General features: G+C 34.7%; 1 protein-coding gene across 3 annotated transcripts in view; it reads right to left on the bottom strand.

Annotated features, from left to right (window-relative positions):
- Nucleotides 1-7,672: 7,672 nt before the first annotated feature.
- Nucleotides 7,673-23,865, bottom strand: part of LOC117330580 — an 80,251-nt gene continuing 64,058 nt past the window's right edge. For all 3 annotated transcript variants that reach the window (XM_033888989.1, XM_033888992.1, XM_033888991.1), the window contains one exon: nt 7,673-10,331. In XM_033888989.1, coding sequence (XP_033744880.1) covers nt 9,022-10,331 — 1,310 coding nt within the window. In that variant the 3' untranslated portion in view covers nt 7,673-9,021. The remainder of the gene's footprint in view (nt 10,332-23,865) is intronic.

Raw genomic sequence — 23,865 nt, 5'->3', positions numbered from 1 at the left:
TACATGTAGACATCAGATTGCGAGTTTACAGCAAGCACGCAGTCTATCGATTCTACCATCACTATTCTGTACAGGCGGGGATTCAGGTACAAATGTAGGCCAGGTATCCGTTAATAGCCCTCGATCTACACAAAAAATCTTCCCAGGTGAGGGCTTTGCTTATGGTAGGTTCATAGGCCCAAAAGGAGCCAACATATCCAGACTCAGGTCGGAATGTGGAGGTGGATATATTATCCAGCTGAATACACGAGATGACTATATAATCGTGTCTGGAACTGATTCCGAAGGAGTGAAGTCTGTAGCAAAGAAAGTAAATCGGGAGGTACACAGAATAAAGAATTCAACTCTTCGTTCCTTCCGCGAAAAAGTGTTGACAGATAGCGATCCCGATATTCACAAAACGATTTGTGGAATGGTCATTGGAAAAGGAAGAAAGTATATGAAACAGTTTGAAACAGAGATGGGATTTGGTTATGACACTAAAAAAACTGGACATATACTTGTCTTTGCATCAGATGGTGAAGTGATAAAAAATGTTGTAGAAAAAATCAATCAGGAAGTCGAAAGAATTAAAAATAAAATGGATTTTTACTTCACAAATAAGCTGTTTACAGATAAGGATGCTGACATCCATAGACAGATTTGTAGCATGCTCATTGGAAAGGGAGGTTACAACATCAATCAAATAAAGTTGGAATTTGGGCCCAGTACCAGGGTGAATGCTTTCACAAGCCATTTACTTGTCACTGGGAAGGATGCCGAAGAGGTCAACAAAGTAGCAGAACAAGTACAACAGGAAATTCACAGAATTAGGGACATAATAGATAGTCCCTTCAAAGAAAAGGTTTTAACAGATGAGAATAATGATATTCATAATAGGATTTGTGCTATTATCCTTGGAAGAGGTGGAGAAAACTTCAAAAATTTGCAATCAGAAACTGGGCTCAATTTTCGGATGGCTATCAGCGAAACTGACTATGTACTTATCTCTGGGAAAGATTCAGAAGTGGTGAAGAAAGCAGTGGAAAAAATGGAACGTGAGGTAGAAACAGCTCGAATTGAGATTATTCGTCAATCATGTCAAGATTCCTTTCATGACTGGAACAGAATAAGAGAGGAAGATTGATAGGAAATACTCCAACCAACATTAAAACAGTATTGTTACCTCTGGAATTAAGGCACTTAAAGGTGATGAACAGAATACAAGAACATGTAAAAGAAGTTTCATAAGGTCTGAATGACAAGTGTTTAAAAAAGACTTGGTAGACAGATGAAAAAATCAGTTGAGTCCAGGGAATATGTGTGATATTAAGAAGAAAAAAAAAGTTTTGAGAACTGTTTTATATTTAGTATTACCAATGTTAACAGGAAGGAAATCCATTTCTGTTTACATTGGAAAGCATTATTGGAGTTAGTGTACTAGGTTCATATTACACACTAGGTTCATATATGTTGAAAAGATATTATACAAATAAATTGAATTTTGTGAAACCAAGAGATCAGATTTTTTTATACTGACCTATACGCCAGACCCCAATGAAATCTTAGTTACAAGTACTTGGTAGCTAGGCAGCAGTTTTATCAGCCTTTTTTTGCAAAAGTTCTTGCCCTTAAACTTTATTCATTTTGAGCCCACCTTCATCATATCGATGTTCAAATCGTTCTGCGTCTGTACATGTCTTCAGTCCGTCCGTTCGTAAAAAATCTTACCGCTATTTTTTGAAATGTACTGAAAGGATTTTTCTTAAATGTCACTCATATACAAGTTTCCCTTGGCCCCTAGTTGTTCCCATTTGTTTTTGAGTGTGATCTGGAAACAAGATGGCTGACAGACGGCCATCTTTAATTTTGACAATTGAAGTTTGTTATCGCTATTTCTTGAGAAGTACTAAGAGGATTTTTCTTAAACTTTACTGGTATATTCCCCTTGGTCCATATAGCTGTGCCCATATGATATTGAGTTTGATTTAGACAACAAACTGGCAGCCAGGCAGCCATCTTTGCTTTTTTGATAATTAAAGGTATTATTATTTCTTGGAAATAATTGGATGGATAGTTCTCAAACTTCGCATTTAGGTTCCCCTTGGTCTTTTGTTGTGCCCATTTGTTTATGAGTATGATCTTGAAACAACATGGCCGATAGGTGGCCATCTTTGATTTTGACAATTGAAGGTTGTCGCTATTTCTTGAGAACCACTGGGAATGTTTTTGGCTATTCAAATCGTCTTGAGTCCGTGGTCTGTCGTCCATCTGTCCGTCCATCCGTAAACAATTCTTGTTATCGCTATTTCTGAGAAAGTACTGAAGGGATCTTTCTCAAATTTCGTACCGTATGTAGGCTCCCCTTGGTCTGTAGTTATGCATATTGTTGGGACCAATCGGAAAACAACATGGCCGACAGGCAGCCATCTTGGATTTTGACAATTGAAGTTTGTTATCGCTATTTCTGAGAAAGTACTGAAGGGATCTTTCACATGAAGGTTGCCCTTGGTCCCTAGTTATGCATATTGCATTTTTGAGACCAATCGGAAAGCAACATGGCCGACAGGCAGCCATCTGGGATTTTGACAATTGAAGTTTGTTATCGCTATTTCTGAGAAAGTACTGAAGGGATCTTTCATATGTAGGTTGCCCTTGGTCCCTAGTTATGCATATTGCATTTTTGAGACCAATCGGAAAACAACATGGCCGACAGGCAGCCATCTTGGATTTTGACCATTGAAGTTTGTTATCGCTATTTTTAAGAAAGAACTGAAGGGATCTTTCTCAAATTTGATATATATGTTGCCCTTGGTCCCTAGTTGTGCATATTTCATTTTGGGACCAGTCGGATAACAACATGGCCAACAGACAGCCATCTTAGATTTTGACAATTGAAGTTTGTTATCGCTATTTTACAAAAGGTACTTAAGGAATCTTTGTCAATTTTCATATGTAGGTTCCCCTTGGTCTGTCATATTGCATTTTTGGACCAATCTGAAAACATTGTTGACAGACAGCCATTATCGCTAAATCTCAAATTTCATATTTACGTTTTGATCCCTTGTTTAAAAAGCACTGACTGGAGGGATGTTTCTCAATTTACACAGATTAGTAAGAGAAAAGATCAATCTGACATGGAACCTATAAAGATCATTCAATGGTGGGCGCCTAGATCCCTCTGGCATCTCTTGTTTGGTGTCAAAGATCAGGGTAAAATTTTGTAACCTTTCAATGATTAACATTTAGTTGAGACCTTAGGAAGTGAAGTTAGTCAGAATTAAACAGAGTGTCAGCTGATTAAAGGTCAAGGTCACTGGGTCAGATGCCAAGGTAACATTTTGTATCTTTTTATTGATTGTCAATTTGTGATGACATATGATGAAGCATAGTTGTTCTGAACTAAACAGTCAGCTGATCAATGGTCAAGGTCATGTCAAAAGTCAAGGTCAAATTTTGTATCTTTTCGCTGATTAACATTTTCCTAAGATATTAGTCGCAGCAAAGTTACTCAGAATTAATCAGTCATCTGACTGAAGGTCAAGGTCACTGAGCCAGTCACCAAGGTCACATTTTGTATGTTTTTATTGAAGGTCAATGTGTGATGACATGATGAAGCAAAGTTGTTCAGAATGAAATAGGGAGTTGACTGACCAAAGGTCAATTGGGTCAAAATTCATTGTCGCATTTAGTAAATTTTTACTGATGAACATTTTTGTGATAACATCATAAAGTATGCTTACAATTTGTGATGACATAATGAAGCAAAGCACAAAGAAATAATCAGCTGACTAAAGGTCAAGATCGCTGGATAAAATGTCAAGGACACATTTAAATTTCTTTTTGCTATTAACATTTTGTCTTGACATGATGAATCAAATTTGTTCAGAAATAATCTAGGAGAATACTGACTACATACATATACATATATTAAGGTCATGTGTACAGGTCAAGGTTTCTGGGTCAGGGGTCAGAGACACATTTTTTTATGTTAGCACTGATTAATATTTTATGAGATCATGAATGAAAGTTTGTTGGAATATAAACAAGGAGTCCTTTTGCAAAATGTCAAGGTCACTGGGTCAGTTTTGTACCTTTTCATTAATGAACATTTTGTGAAGATTCGTGAACAAAGTTGGTCAGAATTAAAACGGGTATCAACTGTCCATCAAGGTCACTGGCCATGGGTCAAAGTAAAAGACATTTGGTTGAAAAGGTCTGCATATTACCCCGTTTGTTTGTGGGAGACATATTCGTGATTTATATGGTCCTCACCCCCTCAGGGGACTGAGGATGAGCCAAAAAAGGTCAAATTGACTGAAAATTCAAAAATCTCTTCTCAGGACCCAAATAAGGTAAAATCAAATACTCTTCATAGGGGGGGGGGGGGGGGGGGGGGGGGGGTCTTAAGGTGCTTTACCAAAATTGTAAATTTCATGACCCATCACATTTTTGACTATCATTTGTTTGATTTCTATTGGGATTTATTCTTACTTAGTTAACATGATCAGCATGGGATGACAGTTTGATGGTATGCAGTTGAATTAACTGCAAGATTTAACAAGGCATCACAGACGATACAAATCCCCTCGCGTCCATTCAAAAATGAAGTCGCAACAACGCTGACAAAGATTTTCTATAAATAGTAACAGTGACCTTAACCTTGACCTTGGCACCCTGAAACTCAAACTCATTTGAGGTATTCCCATGTTGGACCCATATATGAAGTTTGGTCAGGATCCGTTCAGAAATGAAGTTGCAAGAGTGCTGACAAAGATTTTCTATAAATAGTAATGGTGACCTTGACCTTGACCTTGGCACCCTGAAACACGAACTCGTTCGAGGTATGAGGTATTCCCATGCTGGACCCATATATGAAGTTTGGTCAGAATCCGTTCAAAAATGAAGTCGCAAGAGCGCTGACAAAGATTTTCTATTAAATAGTAACGCTGACCTTGACCTTGGCACCCTGAAACACGAACTCGTTTGAGGTATTCCCATGCTGGACCCATATATGAAGTTTGGTCAGGATCCGTTCAGAAATGAAGTTGCAAGAGTGCTGACAAAGATTTTCTATAAATAGTAACGGTAACCTTGACCTTGACACCCTGAAACACGAACTCGTTTGAGGTATTCCCATGCTGGACCCATATATGAAGTTTGGTCAGAATCCGTTCAAAAATGAAGTCGCAAGAGCGCTGACAAACAGTGAACATACGTACGAACGGAACGCTATATCCCCTCCCCGACTTTCGTCGCGAGGGGATAATAACCATTAAGATCCATAGGCCTCTTGTTGAAATTCATTTGTGGACAGGAACTTATTTGCTTATAAACACTGTCAAGGTCAAAGTATCGCTGAACAATACTTTATACAAACACCAACCTCCTATACCCTGGATATGTATATTTACGGGGACCTTTCTGTAATGACCAAGAGCAGTGTGAAATTCTAGTTTGAAATGTTAATTTGAAGTTAAGCTATTTTCTGGAAATCAATTTTCTACTTATAGTAACAGTGGCCTTGACCTTTAAAGAAATCCCATGCAAGCAGTACGTCCTAATAAGGAAACAATTCGTGAAGTTTGAGCTTGCATGGGGTTTCTTGACCCTTAGTTATTGGTGATGTGACCAATGGAACAATAGAAGGACAAGGGGTATAATATCTCAAATGTTGAAATTCAAGATGGCAGTTTGTCAGCTTTTTTTTTGCTGATCAGTCTGAAAACTGATTATGTGCATCAAAGATCCAAGAGGAACCTTTGTATAAAATTGGTAAATGATTCATGCAGAATTTTCTGAGTAACGATCGTGATGGTAATATTTTCAAACGTCACAATACAAGACAGCCTCCTAGCAGCAATTTTGTTCATTTGATACATGTATATCTCAAAATTTAAAGATGTTCAGGTAGGAACCAAAGGAAACCTACAGGAATGTCCAGGATTCGAGCAGTACTTCTCAATAGTGGTAACAGGAATAGATTGTCTAAAATCTGTATTGTACACATGACAAATTATTGAAAAGCCCACTTTGAGATAATGGGCTAGTTAAAAAAAATAAAGATAAGAAAACCTAGAGGTTCTTATAAATATATTTTAATTATTAGCTAAATTAACATATACTGTACAGTAAATACATTCTTAAGTTGTAAGGCGATACATCACAGAAAGTTTGAGCTTATCACAGAGAATTGGCATTGGTTGTCATGACAACATAGTAAAGCAAACTTCACAGATACATATCAATGTAATGCTGGATGAGAAAGACACTTTATCACAAAGAATAACTAAATTAAAAAGTTCTTTCTAATTAAAAGAAGGTAAATAAAATCCTAAATCTGCTTAAAATGTCCTTGATATCTTTTGTGACTTATCTGAATGATTACCACTATCTGAATTTACTTTGTATAATATTTGACTATAAATGTAAATTAAAGTTAGGTTATGCTGATCTAGCAGATAATACTTTTAGCTTATCTAGCAAATAATGTAATCTCTAGCTTTAAGGAGCATTATATACATTGTCTTCAGCAAATAATTTAGCATACATAAAACATCTCGAGCTTCAATACAGCATAGTGTCCTCAACTTCCATATAACATATAAAATATTTCTTGCTTGATCTAACATACTTTCAAAATCCAAGGGTCCAGGTCTCAACAAACACGAGTACTGTATCTACACACTTTGAACATGTCAATGGTAATCACAAACGCTAAAGATTTAAAACCAGACTACTGGCGGGAGTAATCATTAAGCTGTCTTCTGTCTGATGACATAGCAGGATTAAATAAAAGTCAATTTTAGTCAGAGCAGCCAAAAATTCATTTTTTAACTACCCGGTAGTGTAAAAAACAGGTCACAAACATTGGTATCTAGAAAATGATAAAGTAGGACAATTTCTCCAGCAGAATACCGAGCCAACTTGTGTTCTAAGGGCGTGAAGGAGCAGAACCGCTGGGATTTGAAGATGTATCTATTGCATAAGTAAATACTTGTAATGCTAAATATTCTAGTTTGATAAAAGGATTGGCATCTTCTGGGCTGAACATACATTTACAGAATTAAGGAATGTATGAATTTTAATTATATTCAAAAGGCAGTTTGATCTTAAGACATCAGAATCGGAATATCTTTTTTTTTTTATTTGAAAAATGTACCCATACATTTCAAGTATGGTATGTTACTTTGTGTTTTTTGCTAAGAATTTAGATATCAAATGATAAAAAAAACTCATTCTCTTTTCTGAAATATCAAACTAATCAACAGATCTATTATTAGATCTACATAAATTAAAATAAAAAGGGGGGGGGGGGGGGGGGGGGTTTGAAACGATTATTGTTTCATATATGAAATTTTATGAAAAAAAAAAAAAAATTCATCATGAGTTGTATAAAATCACCTGAACATTGGATACTAAGGTCATAAAATGTATTTAATGAAACCATGTTATCAGTGGCTTAATTTGGCTACCACAACAATACCAGAGAGACAGGAAAGACAAACTTATACATAATACTGTTTTAAGAACTAATGACAACATAAAATTATGTTCCTCATCAACTCGTATACCTCTTTGGTAAAAATAGTGAAAAAACTGGCACAAATATTAGCCCTCACCAAAATTAAGTTATTATTACAATACCTATACTAATTATCACCTATTCTCTTTTCCTTCACTTATTTTAGAAAAAATAAAACAAATTGTGATGAATGGTAAAATGGATGGACATCTAATAACATTTGTCTTGCACCATTCTATGGTTATCTTGTCTGATTTAATATACTTGTTAGTGAAATCCAAAAACATAGCCCTGCTCCCATAACAAATAAACCATTAACACAACCATCAGGTCATTATGTAAAGTTCTATAGATACACTGTTTACCTGGTAATTAATTAATAATTAATCCGTCCATACAACAATTAACAGTTAAAGAAGTAGTAGTGATTTCGATTTCAGTAAAATACATAAATAATATTTTAAGAAATGAAAATTGTATACATTTTACTGAAAAATTACATGTAAGTGTTGTTTACGGAAGAAGTTAACAAAAAAAAAAAGATGGCTTAACTAATAAACCAGCAATCTCTTAAGAAATATCAGTCTAACATCCCTCCTCGACAAGTACAAGTACAACACAAACCTAGATATATATCATAGTTTTGAAAGTTAAGTGTCCTAATGGGAAGACGATAATAAATTGGTGGTAAAAGTAATGCGACATCTTACTCAAACATTTGTGAGTATAGAAACTTATAAGTAAAGTTTCTGGCATGTAATTAGTCACTAATGCTGAAAATTGGTTCTGGCTGTGCTGTTATCCTATAATAAGCCAAGGACCTAGTGACTAAACCGAAAAATAAGTGGGATTATTACCAGACATGGGCTTAAGCTCATTGCCTGATTATGCCGCACCATGGTACAAGCTCATCTGCCCTTTGGGCATGCACATGTTTTAACACTTTAAATATAGTTTCAAATGTACCCATATATTTTTTCATGAAGATCAGAAAAAGGAATTTTCAGCCTATGAAAAAAATAACTGAAACATATCACAGATGTTATAAGTACAAACATATACAGAAACAAATAAATAATGATACCATCATTTGTTGTTCCCAAAAATCAATTCAATGAATATACATGAGAAAAGAAAATTAAAAAGATAATCTACTGTATATTGCGCATTGTATATCTACCTATAAAATAAGTAAGACTTACATTATGTAACAAAAGACATAAAAAAAGAAACAGTATTACGATAGTTAAAAAAATCTATCTTTCATCTACATGTAAAACTTAATTTAACAAACATTTAAACAAGATCCAAACATCATACAACATTTTCTTCAAGTGGTGTAAGTTAACATTAATTGAAATTATTATGTAAATGTTTGAAAGTGCATCATTGAAAAGTAGTTTGATCATTCTTGGCTGCTTGATACAAACTCGGATAACATAATTATGAAACGTAACAAAATTTCTCCTTTTAAACTTAAGGCATTAGTGTCTAAATTAGAGTTATCTACCCCTATTTCAATCTACTACAACAGCTTCTTTGAATGTCACACTGATACCATGGCTGTTGCCATTTCCTTCATAATGTTCGTACCCAGGTCCACCTGTTGTAAACAAATTGTTGTGATAACCGTTATCCCCAAAATCTGTACATACTGGTCCAATACCTTTCACTGTTGGTCCAAAATTATCAGCCTCGTTTTTAATATCGTCTTTGTTTGTCTGTCGACCGTTTTGTTGTTGTCTGGAAAATTTGGATGATGGCGTCTTTTTCCTCCTTTCGCTGTGCGATGGGGAACTAGTGAACCTGTTTTGATATGCCTGGGCAGTTGAAGTTTTTTGAGATCGTTTCGATGGATAATCTTGTGTATAGGTTGTATAACGGCCTGGCACATGATACCACGCTGACCGATGATGATAATCCTTTTTTATATCCCGGGGAGTTGTTGGTGGACCAAGTAGGCTGCTGACATCACTGTTTGGACCATATGTTATTGATCGAGTGTTACCAGGGGTGATTGCATGAGGGCTCATTACACTCCGACTACGCATGCTACTGTGTGTGGTTCGCGACATTCGACTAGCACTTGTAATGTATGAACTACCACTTTTCGCACTGCCACTTCGAACATTTGTCTTGCTGTTTTGGGGCTGACGTGGAGACATTGATCTGGAGCTCCCTGCACTGCCGTATCGATTATATAGGCGTACCGGGGCCATGTCCGGACTGTCAGGAACGTCAAATGTGGTCACCTGTTTCCCGACGGACCTGGCTAGTACGGCTCGGTCCATACCACCTATGTCATCAGCAAAACTATCAATTTGTTGATCAGCAATACGTGTTGCCACAACCTTCCCAGAATCCTCAACCTCTTCCTGTGTTGGGCCGAGATTGATCTCAACTTTTCTAGAATTTTCCTCTGGGGACGAGTTCGTGCTTTTTGGTGAGGAGGTTCTTAGACGCCTGTCCAGAGTTCCCCTGTGTAGTAGTCGAGGTCGTTCAGACTCCAGCATAAGTTTCTCAGAAGCACTTAAAAAGCTGAGACTACTATGTCGACTCAGTTGGCTATAAGATGCATCATTCTTACCACTATCGGGACGCGAGTTTGAATATGTTGAGCTCCCTCCTCGACTACTTGACCGAGATTTGGCCCTTCGTTCGAAATTGATAATGTCTTTTTCCCGCCATGACATGTTGCTATACGGACGCTCGACGGATCTCACATCGGTGGGTTTTGCAGGACCAAATTCATAGCGTCCCATCTTTAGTGTCACTTCCAGCTTGCTCAGGTAGGAACGCACAGCCCTAGTATCAATATGATCACCACCTACAACACAACAAGGTGAACACTTAGGCCAAAATATCAACGAGTTTCGCTATTTGAAAATCTACATAGAGGATCTTACAATACATAAGAGGCTATGTCAGATCAAATTTATTAAACAAATTCAACAACTTCTATATGACATGAGCCCTAAGGCAAATGGCATATCAATTTACTGAAGGAGTTCAATGAATTCCATTGCCAAGAGTTTAAGATTCTGTTTATCACACAAATTTCAACTTGGATGGTATGTTTACAGACAAATGTCTGATATCAAGCATCTATTGTTGTATCATGAAATATTGATGACGTCACAATAGCGTTATTGTAAGTCTTACGATATTTATGACATAAACATTGATATATCACAAGATAGAACTGACCGGTTATATTATAAGCTGAATAATCTCCTCAACCTTCACTTGTAAAACAAGATCCCGGGAGATAACAGTCCCAATGGAGTGTTAATCTATAGATGTGAATTTGTAAAACTTCTCATAATAAAAGTTTTTCAAAAACTTCCCTGATATCACACTTACTATCACCAGCAAGATAAAACCTAGTGAGGTGGAGTCGTGTAGGTGATAAACCAGTAACTAACTAAAGCTGACATAACACTGACTAGTCAGTAGGACCAAACCTAGTGAGGTGGAGTCATGTAGGTGGTAAACCAGTAACTAACTAAAGCTGACATAACACTGACTCTAGTCAGTAGGACCAAACCTAGTGAGGTGGAGTCATGTAGGTGGTAAACCAGTAACTAACTAAAGCCGACATAACACTGACTTTAGTCAGTAGGACCAAACCTAGTGAGGTGGAGTCATGTAGGTGATAAACCAGTAACTAACTAAAACCGACATAACACTGACTTTAGTCAGTAGGACCAAACCTAATGAGGTGGAGTCATGTAGGTGGTAAACCAGTAACTAACTAAAACCGACATAACACTGACTTTAGTCAGTAGGACCAGACCTAGCTATAAGTGGAGTCATGTAGGTGGTAAACCAGTAACTAACTAAAGCTGACATAACACTGACTAGTCAGTAGGACCAAACCTAGTGAGGTGGAGTCATGTAGGTGGTAAACCAGTAACTAACTAAAACCGACATAACACTGACTTTAGTCAGTAGGACCAGACCTAGCTATAGATGGAGTCATGTAGGTGGTAAACCAGTAACTAACTAAAGCCGACATAACACTGACTTTAGTCAGTAGGACCAAACCTAGTGAGGTGGAGTCATGTAGGTGGTAAACCAGTAACTAACTAAAGCCGACATAACACTGACTCTAGTCAGTAGGACCAGACCTAGTGAGGTGGAGTCATGTAGGTGATAAACCAGTAACTAACTAAAGCCGACATAACACTGACTCTAGTCAGTAGGACCAAACCTAGTGAGGTGGAGTCATGTAGGTGATAAACCAGTAACTAACTAAAGCCGACATAACACTGACTCTAGTCAGTAGGACCAAACCTAATGAGGTGGAGTCATGTAGGCGGTAAACCAGTGGTAAACCAGTAACCAACTAAAGCCGACATAACACTGACTTTAGTCAGTAGGACCAAACCTAGTGAGGTGGAGTCATGTAGGCGGTAAACCAGTAACTAACTAAAACCAAAACAACACTGACTATAGTCAGTGAGACAAAACCTAGAAATACCAATAACTTATTTAAGGCATATATTTCTATCATTCTGTATAATGCTAATGTCTGTTAAGCCTTTTAAACCTCAATCTCACCCGTTGGCCAAATTTTTAATTGCTAATGTATGGGTAACTTGCTACAGTGTAATTTTTATAACAAATTTTATTTCTTTGATCAAGAGATGCTAAATAAATTACAGCAGTAAAACCATATTAAAATCTTTGAAAATTTTACTTATAATTTCTCCTTTAAGTTTTAAGTCCTTTCACACCTCTGACTCTATCTATTTACAGAGGAACCAACGCTGTGAGACTTATTGATAATTACGTAATTCTAATTTAGCAATAAATACTCGAATCATGAATTCAATTGTCTAATCTAGAAGATATACTCGTACTTATAAATTTCAATTAAGTAAACACTTTTATACAAATATGTACAAAGCATATTCCTGTAGACATTGGTGCTAAAATCAAAGTTAAAATTCTGTCCCTATTCAATCACGAAGAAAAGTTTCTATGGTAATACAGTATAGATTATTTGGCCCTAAATGACTTTAACTGCAATGCCGACGAGCCATAAAACAATACATAAGCCAACACAGTTACAAATGTAACTGGAAACTGTGTAAGTCATTATCTACGTACATTGATTTTAGACCTTTAACTTGTATAAAAAAGATCTGGAAATGAAAAAGATGGAGACTCCCTCCAAAACAGGGAAGGTTGACAGGGATATGTGGTGTATTTCTCACATACAGTACAAATCTCTACAGAGGACACTGCGTGGTCACATAATACTTAATATACAGGTACTATATAATACATGTAGTACTTTGTGTATATGCAATGTACATGAAAACAGGAGGGATATCAAATTTCCAATATTCATAATAATTTATTGAAGGTCGTAATTATTTATTGAAGAGATTTGTATCTACAGTACAAAATCCAATCTGCGACCTAATTCAGTGCAAGCTTACCCTGGGACCGAAGGTCGTCCAAGCTAGCAAATTGCTGGGGTTCAAATTTCTAGGTACTAGTATGAAATTTTCAAAGATATTATCTCCTGCCAAATAGTACAGTAGATTTGTACTTTGAGACTTATAACCAGAACAGCCCCTATATGTCTGTCTCTAATTGAAGTACATTTCAATGGAGACTAAAATATGTAATCAGGCTATGATCACTAACATAAACAACAAACATTTTCATTTTAATTTTTCTCGTTGGCTATACCTCACTTTTCACTGATTTATTTGAACTATAGCATACCATTTCTTTATTTAGTCTCATATACCCAGTATCCAATACTATTCCCTAACATAAGCTTTACATAACCGATCCTGTCTTTTAGTTTTTGCTACAGTATAACATAAATGATCCATAACTATACATAACTGGTCATAACTGTACATTACTGTTCCCTAATTTAGTCATAACTGTTCGTTACTGTTCCCTAATTTAGTCATAACTGTACATTACTGTTCCCTAATTTAGTCATAACTGTACATTACTGTTCCCTAATTTAGTCATAACTGTACATTACTGTTCTCTAATTTAGTCATAACTGTACATTACTGTTCCCTAATTTAGTCATAACTGTACATTACTGTTCTCTAAGTCATAACTGTACATCACTGTTCTCTAAGTCATAACTGTACATTACTGTTCCCTAATTTAATAGTCATAACTGTACATTACTGTTCCCTAATTTAGTCATAACTGTACATTAGTGTTCTCTAATTTAGTCATAACTGTACATTACTGTTCTCTAAGTCATAACTGTACATCACTGTTCCCTAATTTAGTCATAACTGTACATCACTGTTCCCTAATTTAGTCATAACTGTACATTACTGTTCCCTAATTTAGCCATAACTGTACATTAGTGTTCTCTAATTTAGTCATAACTGTACATTACTGTTCCCTAATTTAGTCATAACTGTACATTACTGTTCCCTAATTTAGTCATAACTGTACATTACTGTTCCCTAATTTAGTCATTACTGTACATTTCTGTTCCCTTATTTAGTCATAACTGTACATTACTGTTCCCTAATTTAGTCATAACTGTACATTACTGTTCCCTAATTTAGTCATAACTGTACATTACTGTTCCCTAATTTAGTCATAACTGTACATTACTGTTCCCTAATTTAGTCATAACTGTACATTACTGTTCCCTAATTTAGTCATAACTGTACATTATAATTACTGTTCCCTAATTTAGTCATAACTGTACATTACTGTTCCCTAATTTAGCCATAACTGTACATTACTGTTCCCTAATTTAGTTATAACTGTACATCACTGTTCCCTAATTTAGTCATAACTGTACATTACTGTTCCCTAATTTAGTCATAACTGTACATTACTGTTCCCTAATTTAGTCATTACTGTACATTTCTGTTCCCTTATTTAGTCATAACTGTACATTACTGTTCCCTAATTTAGTCATAACTGTTTGTTACTGTTCCCTAATTTAGTCATAACTGTACATTACTGTTCCCTAATTTAGTCATAACTGTACATTACTGTTCCCTAATTTAGTCATAACTGTACATTACTGTTCCCTAATTTAGTCATAACTGTACATTACTGTTCCCTAATTTAGTCATAACTGTACATTACTGTTCCCTAATTTAGTCATAACTGTACATTACTGTTCCCTAATTTAGTCATAACTGTACATTACTGTTCCCTAATTTAGTCATAACTGTACATTACTGTTCCCTAATTTAGTCATAACTGTACATTACTGTTCCCTAATTTAGTCATAACTGTTCATTACTGTTCCCTAATTTAGTCATAACTGTTCGTTACTGTTCCCTAATTTAGTCATAACTGTTCCCTAATTTAGTCATAACTGTTCCCTAATTTAGTCATAACTGTACATTACTGTTCCCTAATTTAGTCATAACTGTACATTACTGTTCTCTAACTTAGTCATTACTATACATTACTGTTCCCTAATTTAGTCATAACTGTACATTACTGTTCCCTAATTTAGTCATAACTGTACATTACTGTTCCCTAATTTAGTCATAACTGTACATTACTGTTCCCCAATTTAGTCATAACTGTACATTACTGTTCCCCAATTTAGTCATAACTGTACATTTCTGTTCCCTAATTTAGTCATAACTGTACATTACTGTTCCCTAATTTAGTCATAACTGTACATTACTGTTCCCCAATTTAGTCATAACTGTACATTACTGTTCCCTTATTTAGTCATAACTGTTCGTTACTGTTCCCTAATTTAGTCATAACTGTACATTACTGTTCCCTAATTTAGTCATAACTGTACATTGCTGTTCCCTAATTTAGTCATAACTGTACATTACTGTTCCCTAATTTAGTCATATTTATACATTACTGTTCCCTTATTTAGTCATAACTGTACATTACTGTTCCCTAATTTAGTCATAACTGTTCGTTACTGTTCCCTAATTTAGTCATAACTGTACATTACTGTTCCCTAATTTAGTCATAACTGTACATTACTGTTCCCTAATTTAGTCATAACTGTACATTACTGTTCCCTAATTTAGTCATAACTGTACATTACTGTTCCCTTATTTAGTCATAACTGTTCGTTACTGTTCCCTAATTTAGTCATAACTGTACATTACTGTTCCCTAATTTAGTCATAACTGTACATTACTGTTCCCTAATTTAGTCATAACTGTTCGTTACTGTTCCCTAATTTAGTCATAACTGTACATTACTATTCCCTAATTTAGTCATAACTGTACATTACTGTTCCCTAATTTAGTCATAACTGTTCGTTACTGTTCCCTAATTTAGTCATAACTGTACATTACTGTTCCCTAATTTAGTCATAACTGTACATTACTGTTCTCTAATTTAGTCATAACTGTACAGTACTGTTCCCTAATTTAGTCATAACTGTACATAACTGTTCCCTAATTTAGTCATAACTGTACAGTACTGTTCCCTAATTTAGTCATAACTGTACATTAGTGTTCTCTAATTTAGTCATAACTGTACATTACTGTTCCCTAATTTAGTCATAACTGTACATTACTGTTCCCTAATTTAGTCATAACTGTACATTACTGTTCCCTAATTTAAATTTTAGTCATAACTGTACAGTACTGTTCCCTAATTTAGTTATAACTGTACATTACTGTTCCCTAATTTAGTCATAACTGTACATTACTGTTCCCTTATTTAGTCATAACTGTACATCATTGTTCCCTAATTTAGTCATAAATGTACATTACTACATGTATCTAATTTAGTCATAACTGTACATTACTGTTCCCTAATTTAGTTATAACTGTACATTACTGTTCCCAAATTTAGTCATAACTGTACATTACTGTTCCCTAATTTAGTCATAACTGTACATTACTGTTCCCTAATTTAGTCATAACTGTACATTACTGTTCCCTTATTTAGTCATAACTGTACATTATAATTACTGTTCCCTAATTTAGTCATAACTGTACATTACTGTTCCCTAATTTAGTCATAAGTATAAAGATCAATTCCAATAGGTCAGAGGGAAAATAAATGTTTTTCTTACATGTAATCAATAAGTTACAAATTAAATCATTTCAGAATCTTTGTCTTTTCTATAAAAAAAAAGAAGAAGAAAAACTATGTATTCAGAATTGTGTAGTTACATTGTAGAAATAAGATAATTATAACTGTTTGATTACCTGGCATGGTGAAGATATTCTCAGGTACTCTAGGTAAGTATTTACAGGTAATCCAAGCCGTAGACATGGTGGTCACTAATACTCAACACTTATAACAGGTGCACATTTGTCAATCAGTACATATCGTCGAACCTAGATACACAGTTCAGCCAGACTGCACTACATGTCCCTCAACAGATTAACATGTTGAATCACCATGCTTGTGTAAAATACACAGACTTATATAATCCACAGGAGAGTAAGCTCATTAATAAAACTGAGGTCAAAAATACAAATCTGGATCGCACGTGTGAAATACTTCTCGAGGAACTCCAGAAGTAAAGTCTTATACAGGGAGAGGAAACTTTTATCCGCAGTTGTCAGATTTTGATTGATCTACAAAGTCCAAACTGTTGATAATACCAACTATCTGTATATAAATCAGGTGATCTTTCCGTTGATGTACTGGTTCCCTATATGGAGGTTAGTCTGAGCCTTAGATACGCTGTAACAGGATCACTTAAGTCCGACATCATTTACGTTATTCGTGAATTATCAACACGTACCACTTCAACAATGTACAGAACTTAATGGAGCTTGAAAATAAAAGGTAGGGAACAGTCAAATCTGAACTATTAATGATACTTAAGTAGAAGTGTTATAGGCCTGATATTGTTCAGTCAGACTTCGCTCCGTCAAATGAATAGTATTTCAAATTCAGATTTTTTATAATGTCTTTAGTTAATGGAGCACTATGTTATATGTCTCTCCGCTGAACAATACTGAACAGATGTATAGATGTATACACACTGTATATTGTCTGTCAAGAAGTTTTGTGACTGGTTTAATTGATTATGTTCCAAAGGTTTAGTTATGGTCTTTAGCAGTGGTGTCACCTGTAAAGATGATATGGTCACCTAGAACTTAATAGTGATCTTCTAAAACTTTATATCGTAGACAGGAGCCAAAATCAGGATAATAAGTCAACGTAGCCATGAATGGACCAGATTTATAGGGCAGATGGTCAGAGTCTGCGATAGGTCTCTAACAGGTGTCCATTACACAGGTAGGTAAAAAGTTCCAGGTTTTTATAGGTATACACTTCACGACCAAACGGCACTGCCAACAACTCCACAACCCACTAGACAACTGTGACCAGAGAACAATATAATGAGACGAAAAATCTAGAGTCAAAACTGAGCTCCACACAATCAGATGCAAATTTTGCACTTGGATGTATATGATAGCTCACAAAACGCTGTATTTCTTTCTAGAAAAGTACTTCAAAACTCATATATTGCAACACTTAAATGTTCATGAGTTTCTCCTTCAGAAAATTTAAACTCTTCAAAGTTGATAAAATTCCAAAAATAATTTCCCAAAGGATCCTCTAGAATTCATGAGTTGATCATTTCCTTCAGCTGAATGTATATGGTCTTAAAGCATTCTGTCAGACCATATCATTGTATAATTCCTTTTAAACAGGTGCCGTTAATCATACATTAGTCGCTGGCTATTTTACAACACAGTTTAAAATCCTTAACAGTTCAAAATACGGGGCTGTATTTAAACGTGTAAGTACTGTTGATAAGTCGTATGCGATATCAGTATCGAAGACAAGTCCACGATTTGGTACCGTATGCTGCTTATGTTGAATCGTAGTACAATGTTAGTCGGCCCGGCGCTAGGCCCTTAACTAAGAAATCCTATATCAGTGCTGTGTGTGTACATACATATACTCATTAATACCTAATACACAGGACGGACAGGTTTTTATGTATAATCTCAACCCCAATAAGCAGATTACAATTCTGTATACAGCTAAAAGGATTCCTTGTTTGACTAACACTCGTTTTTCTAACAGTTAGAGTCTATATTAAGCTACGTTCTTGCCATTTGAGAATATCTACCAGCTGAACAAAAGCACATTTACCTGACTACGGCACAAATTAAATATTTTTTTGAGTGACAAATTTAAACAATCACAAGGTCAAGTTTTATCTGTAATTTACCATTACTCAATACAACATATATGTAAAAATTTAGATATTCAGTTTTTTTTTTACCCAGGCTGCCCATAAAATTAAAAAAAAAAAAAAAAAAAAAAACAAGAGGCACAGTCAACATCAGAAAACTTCACCAATTGCATAGCCATAGACAGTGGAAATTTTATCAATAACATTAATATTTCATGAACTGATTTGTTATAGTGAACAGGCTGGAATTCCCTACAGACATGACTGAATACACTTTGTCTACCTGAAGTATCTGTGGCCACACCACCTTTGGTTGTTCTTAGTGACAGAAACTGACCAATGGATGACCAATGTCCAGTAAAGTGGACGACTAGGTGAAATATAATTCTCACAGGTCTGTTTTACTGAGAAATAGATGCTTGTTAATTTGTTTGTTATTAGGGATTAAACATTCTCACAACAGCCAGGGTCATATGAGGACAGGTGTCAAGATGACACCTATAGAAGAAAATGGTTTGTATTGTTTAATGTCCCATCAACAACTATGGTTATTTAAGGATGGCCAAACAGAAAGACATAGCAGTAAGTTAAGAGTGGGAAGATATAAGATTCTTCAATGTCCCCTTCATAGATGACACAGGGAAAATCCACGATTCTTGAGGGGACCCACTTTTACAGTTACAGTTACTGGCAAAATGTATACAGTTACTGGCAAAGTGTATATAGTAAGTGGTAAAATGTATACAGTTACTGGTAAAATTTTATACAGTTACTGGTAAAATATATACAGTTACTGTTAAAGTGTATACAGTTACAGGCAAAATATATAGTTACTCGTAAAATGTATAGTTACTGGTAAAATGTATACAGTTACTGGTAAAATGTATACAGTTATTGGTAAAATGTATACAGTTACTGGTAAAATGTTTACAGTTACTGGTAAAATGTATACAGTTACTGGTAAAATGTATACGGTTACTGGTAAAATGTATACAGTTACTGGTAAAATATATACAGTTACTGGTAAAATGTATACAGTTACTGGCAAAATGTATACAGTTACTGGCAAAGTGTATATAGTAAGTGGTAAAATGTATACAGTTACTGGTAAAATGTATACGGTTACTGGCAAAATGTATACAGTTACTGGTAAAATGTATACAGTTACTGGTAAAATGTATACAGTTACAGGCAACATGTATACAGCTAGTGGTAAAATGTATACAGTTAGTGGTAAAATGTATACAGTTACAGACAAAATGTATAGAGTTACAGGCAACATGTATAGTTACTGGCAAAGTGTATACAGTTACTGGTAAAATGTATACAGTTACTGGCAAAATGTATACAGTTACTGTTAAAGTGTATACAGTTACAGGCAAAATATATAGTTACTCGTAAAATGTATAGTTACTGGTAAAATGTATACAGTTACTGGTAAAATGTATAAAGTTACAGGCAACATGTATACAGTTACTGGTAAAATGTATACAGTTACTGGTAAAATATTTACAGTTACTGGCAAAGTGTATACAGTTACAGGCAACATGTATACAGTTACTGGTAAAATGTATACAGTTACTGGTAAAATGTATAAAGTTACTGGCAAAATGTATACAGTTACAGGCAAAATGTATACAGTTACTGGTAAAATGTCTAGTTACTGGCAAAATGTATACAGTTACTGGTAAAATATATACAGTTACTGGTAAAATGTATACAGTTACTGGCAACATGTATACAGTTACTGGTAAAATGTATACAGTTACTGGCAAAGTGTATACAGTTACAGGCAACATGTATACAGTTACAGGTAAAATGTATACAGTTACTGGCAAAGTGTATACAGTTACAGGCAACATGTATACAGTTACTGGTAAAATGTATACAGTTACTGGTAAAATGTATAAAGTTACTGGTAAAATGTATACAGTTACTGGTAAAATGTCTAGTTACTGGTAAAATGTATACAGTTACTGGCAAAGTGTATACAGTTACAGGCAACATGTATACAGTTACAGGCAACATGTATACAGTTACAGGCAAAATGTATACAGTTACTGGTAAAATGTCTAGTTACTGGCAAAATGTATACAGTTACTGGTAAAATATATACAGTTACTGGTAAAATGTATACAGTTACTGGCAAAGTGTATACAGTTACAGGCAACATGTATACAGTTACTGGTAAAATGTATACAGTTACTGGTAAAATGTATAAAGTTACTGGTAAAATGTATACAGTTACTGGTAAAATGTCTAGTTACTGGTAAAATGTATACAGTTACTGGCAAAGTGTATACAGTTACAGGCAACATGTATACAGTTACAGGCAACATGTATACAGTTACTGGTAAAATGTATACAGTTACTGGTAAAATGTATACAGTTACTGGCAAAGTGTATACAGTTACAGGCAACATGTATACAGTTACAGGCAACATGTATACAGTTACTGGTAAAATGTATACAGTTACTGGTAAAATGTATACAGTTACTGGTAAAATGTATACAGTTACTGGCAAAGTATATACAGTTACAGGCAACATGTATACAGTTACTTGTAAAATGTATACAGTTACTGGCAAAGTGTATACAGTTACAGGCAACATGTATACAGTTACTGGTAAAATGTATACAGTTACTGGCAAAGTGTATACAGTTACTGGCAAAGTGTATACAGTTACAGGCAACATGTATACAGCTACTGGTAAAATGTATACAGTTACTGGCAAAGTGTATACAGTTACTGGTTAAATGTATACAGTTACTGGTAAAATGTATACAGTTTCTGGTAAAATGTTTACAGTTACTGGTAAAATGTATACAGTTACTGGCAAATTATATAATTACTGCCAAATGTATACAGTTACTGGCAAAATGTATAGTTACTGGCAAAATGTATAGTTACTGGCAAAATGTATACAGTTACTGGTAAAATGTATAATTACTGGCAAAATGTATACAGTTACAGGTAAAATGTATACTGTTACAGATATAAGACTATGCAGCTACAGGTAGAACATATATAGCTTCAGGTAAAATGTGAGGTCATTCATTTCAACAAACTTTCCTTCATCCCAGCCTGTTACTGGCCCAATATCATGACTTTTGGCCTCCTAAATTGTCATTGAGAAGAATTCAAAAATGTAAATTGACGGATGACAGATATTTTCTCACATGACCTAAAAATCTGATAAATCTGAATGGAGCGGAGTAAAACGAGACAGTAGCTAAGGACAGGTGTGGCAAACTAAATTCTCTAACTAGAAAAAAAAAGAACATGTAATTGTCAATTGTTAACAAATTGTCAAAAATTTATCGAAAGAAATACAACAGAAAATTGATGCCCTAGTTTCGACTCTTTAGGAGCTTTAAACCTGAAAATCATTCAGAATATAGAGTTAAGCAAATACATGTCTAGAATGGATTTCTGAGGAACTTTCACCATTTTTTGCAATGAAAGTTATGATAATTACATACTTTTGAATACATATTCGCGAAAGATCATGACCTGAGGGTATATTACCATTTAATTAATACAAATGTATGGAATTGTAATTTGAAATGAAAAGTAATTTTCATAACATTTCACATGCTGAATAAATTCCTTTAAATCAGTTGAACAGTAATATGTACAATACACATCCTGAAATCACAGGTAATGTGTTATAAGGTAAGCTATTAATTTTATATTTCAATAAATTCTATTCAGAATAATTTCTATGACCTACCGAACTAACACCTGAAATCTACACACAATTTTTATACAACACTTTGTCGTCCACAGTAAGAGATTTTATGTGATCTTATTACCAATACAATAGATGTTGAAGTTATTTTCCAAATCCCAAGCTCTAAATTGAATGTAACCATATACATGTAATTATTTTTTGACACTGAACAAATATGAGAAAGTTTTGACAATTGTACTACCAATAATATTGGATATGAAATTGTTATTAAAATCATTTTTTCTATACCTGAATATCTGTAACATATCTATGTACCATCAAGGTTCTCAAAAAGTTTGTGAAGACAAACTTTTGTTGGATGCCAAGAAATATCAATGTAGCCAGCTTGAAGCCAAGGAATTTAATTAATTAAATTAAATACCAGCTGGAGATATAATCAGTATAATTTGAACTTCATTCGTGTTAGGAAGGTGCTGATATAGGTCATATATGCTACATTACACAGTGTACCTTTGATTTGTATTACAGTTATCTCCCCTTTGATTTTAATGCCCTAATAACTAAAAATTAGTGAAATATCATTAAATAACAAATTCATGTGTACCAGAATTTTTTAGAAATGTTATCACTAATTTTTAAAAAATCCAAAGTATTGATCACTGCTGATAAAGTACATGTTTCAGTGCAGAACTCTTCAGATGTGAAATTGATACTACAAAGTACTTTTTAAAGTTATGATACATACACCCTTAAATTGGCATCATACAAAGTCAGTAATAACTCAAGAATTAGGCCAACACATTAAATTTGACCCAAATTATGAGGTCGGCTTTATGAAGGAAGAAAAACAACAACAATTGTTAGAAATTGAGCTGAACAGCAACTGACATGGGTGGGCTTATTACCAGACATTGGTTTATTGTCTGACAAACACGGTAAAGTATGAAAAACCAAAATGGAGCAGTACCCAAAAATGTACTACATATATGTATTTTCATAATTATGAATTGATGCAGATTTTTTTTTATTGCAAAAAAGAAAAGAAAAAAGAAAACAACCAAAGAATAAAAATGATTTGTCAATATATTAGTTTTCATCACTATCAGAGTAGGCAGAACCAGACTTGGTGAACAAGTATGATTGTGTTAATTATGACTCAAAGTATTAAAACCTCTATGTTTCTGAAACACTAATTACTCATAAACTTTTTGACTTTTTATATACCCTATGTAATAGATACTGTATAAAAAAGTATGCGACATAGAAAAACTTAAGTACAAATCCTGATCACAGCTGATTTGGTCTCAATCAATACGTAGTGTTGATTGGATTTCCAATTGTCGAACAAATCCAGTAATGTAATCATACACCCCACACACGCTAGTGCCTGTGACGGCCGGCCATCTTTTATACAGAGTCGTTGAAGCATGTGAGATTGGCTACCGATGTGTGCTGATGTTACAATCTGTCCAACGTCACACGCAAGTCACGATCAAGTCTCGGTTAATCTGAAACTTTATACTGCCTACCGCTGTTCAAACATCTGACAG

This window comes from Pecten maximus, chromosome 7 (assembly GCF_902652985.1).
Source record: "Pecten maximus chromosome 7, xPecMax1.1, whole genome shotgun sequence".
In the NCBI taxonomy this organism is placed as follows: domain Eukaryota; kingdom Metazoa; phylum Mollusca; class Bivalvia; order Pectinida; family Pectinidae; genus Pecten; species Pecten maximus.
Note: the sequence above shows the minus strand (reverse complement) of the source record. Positions and strands in the feature narration are given on the sequence as shown.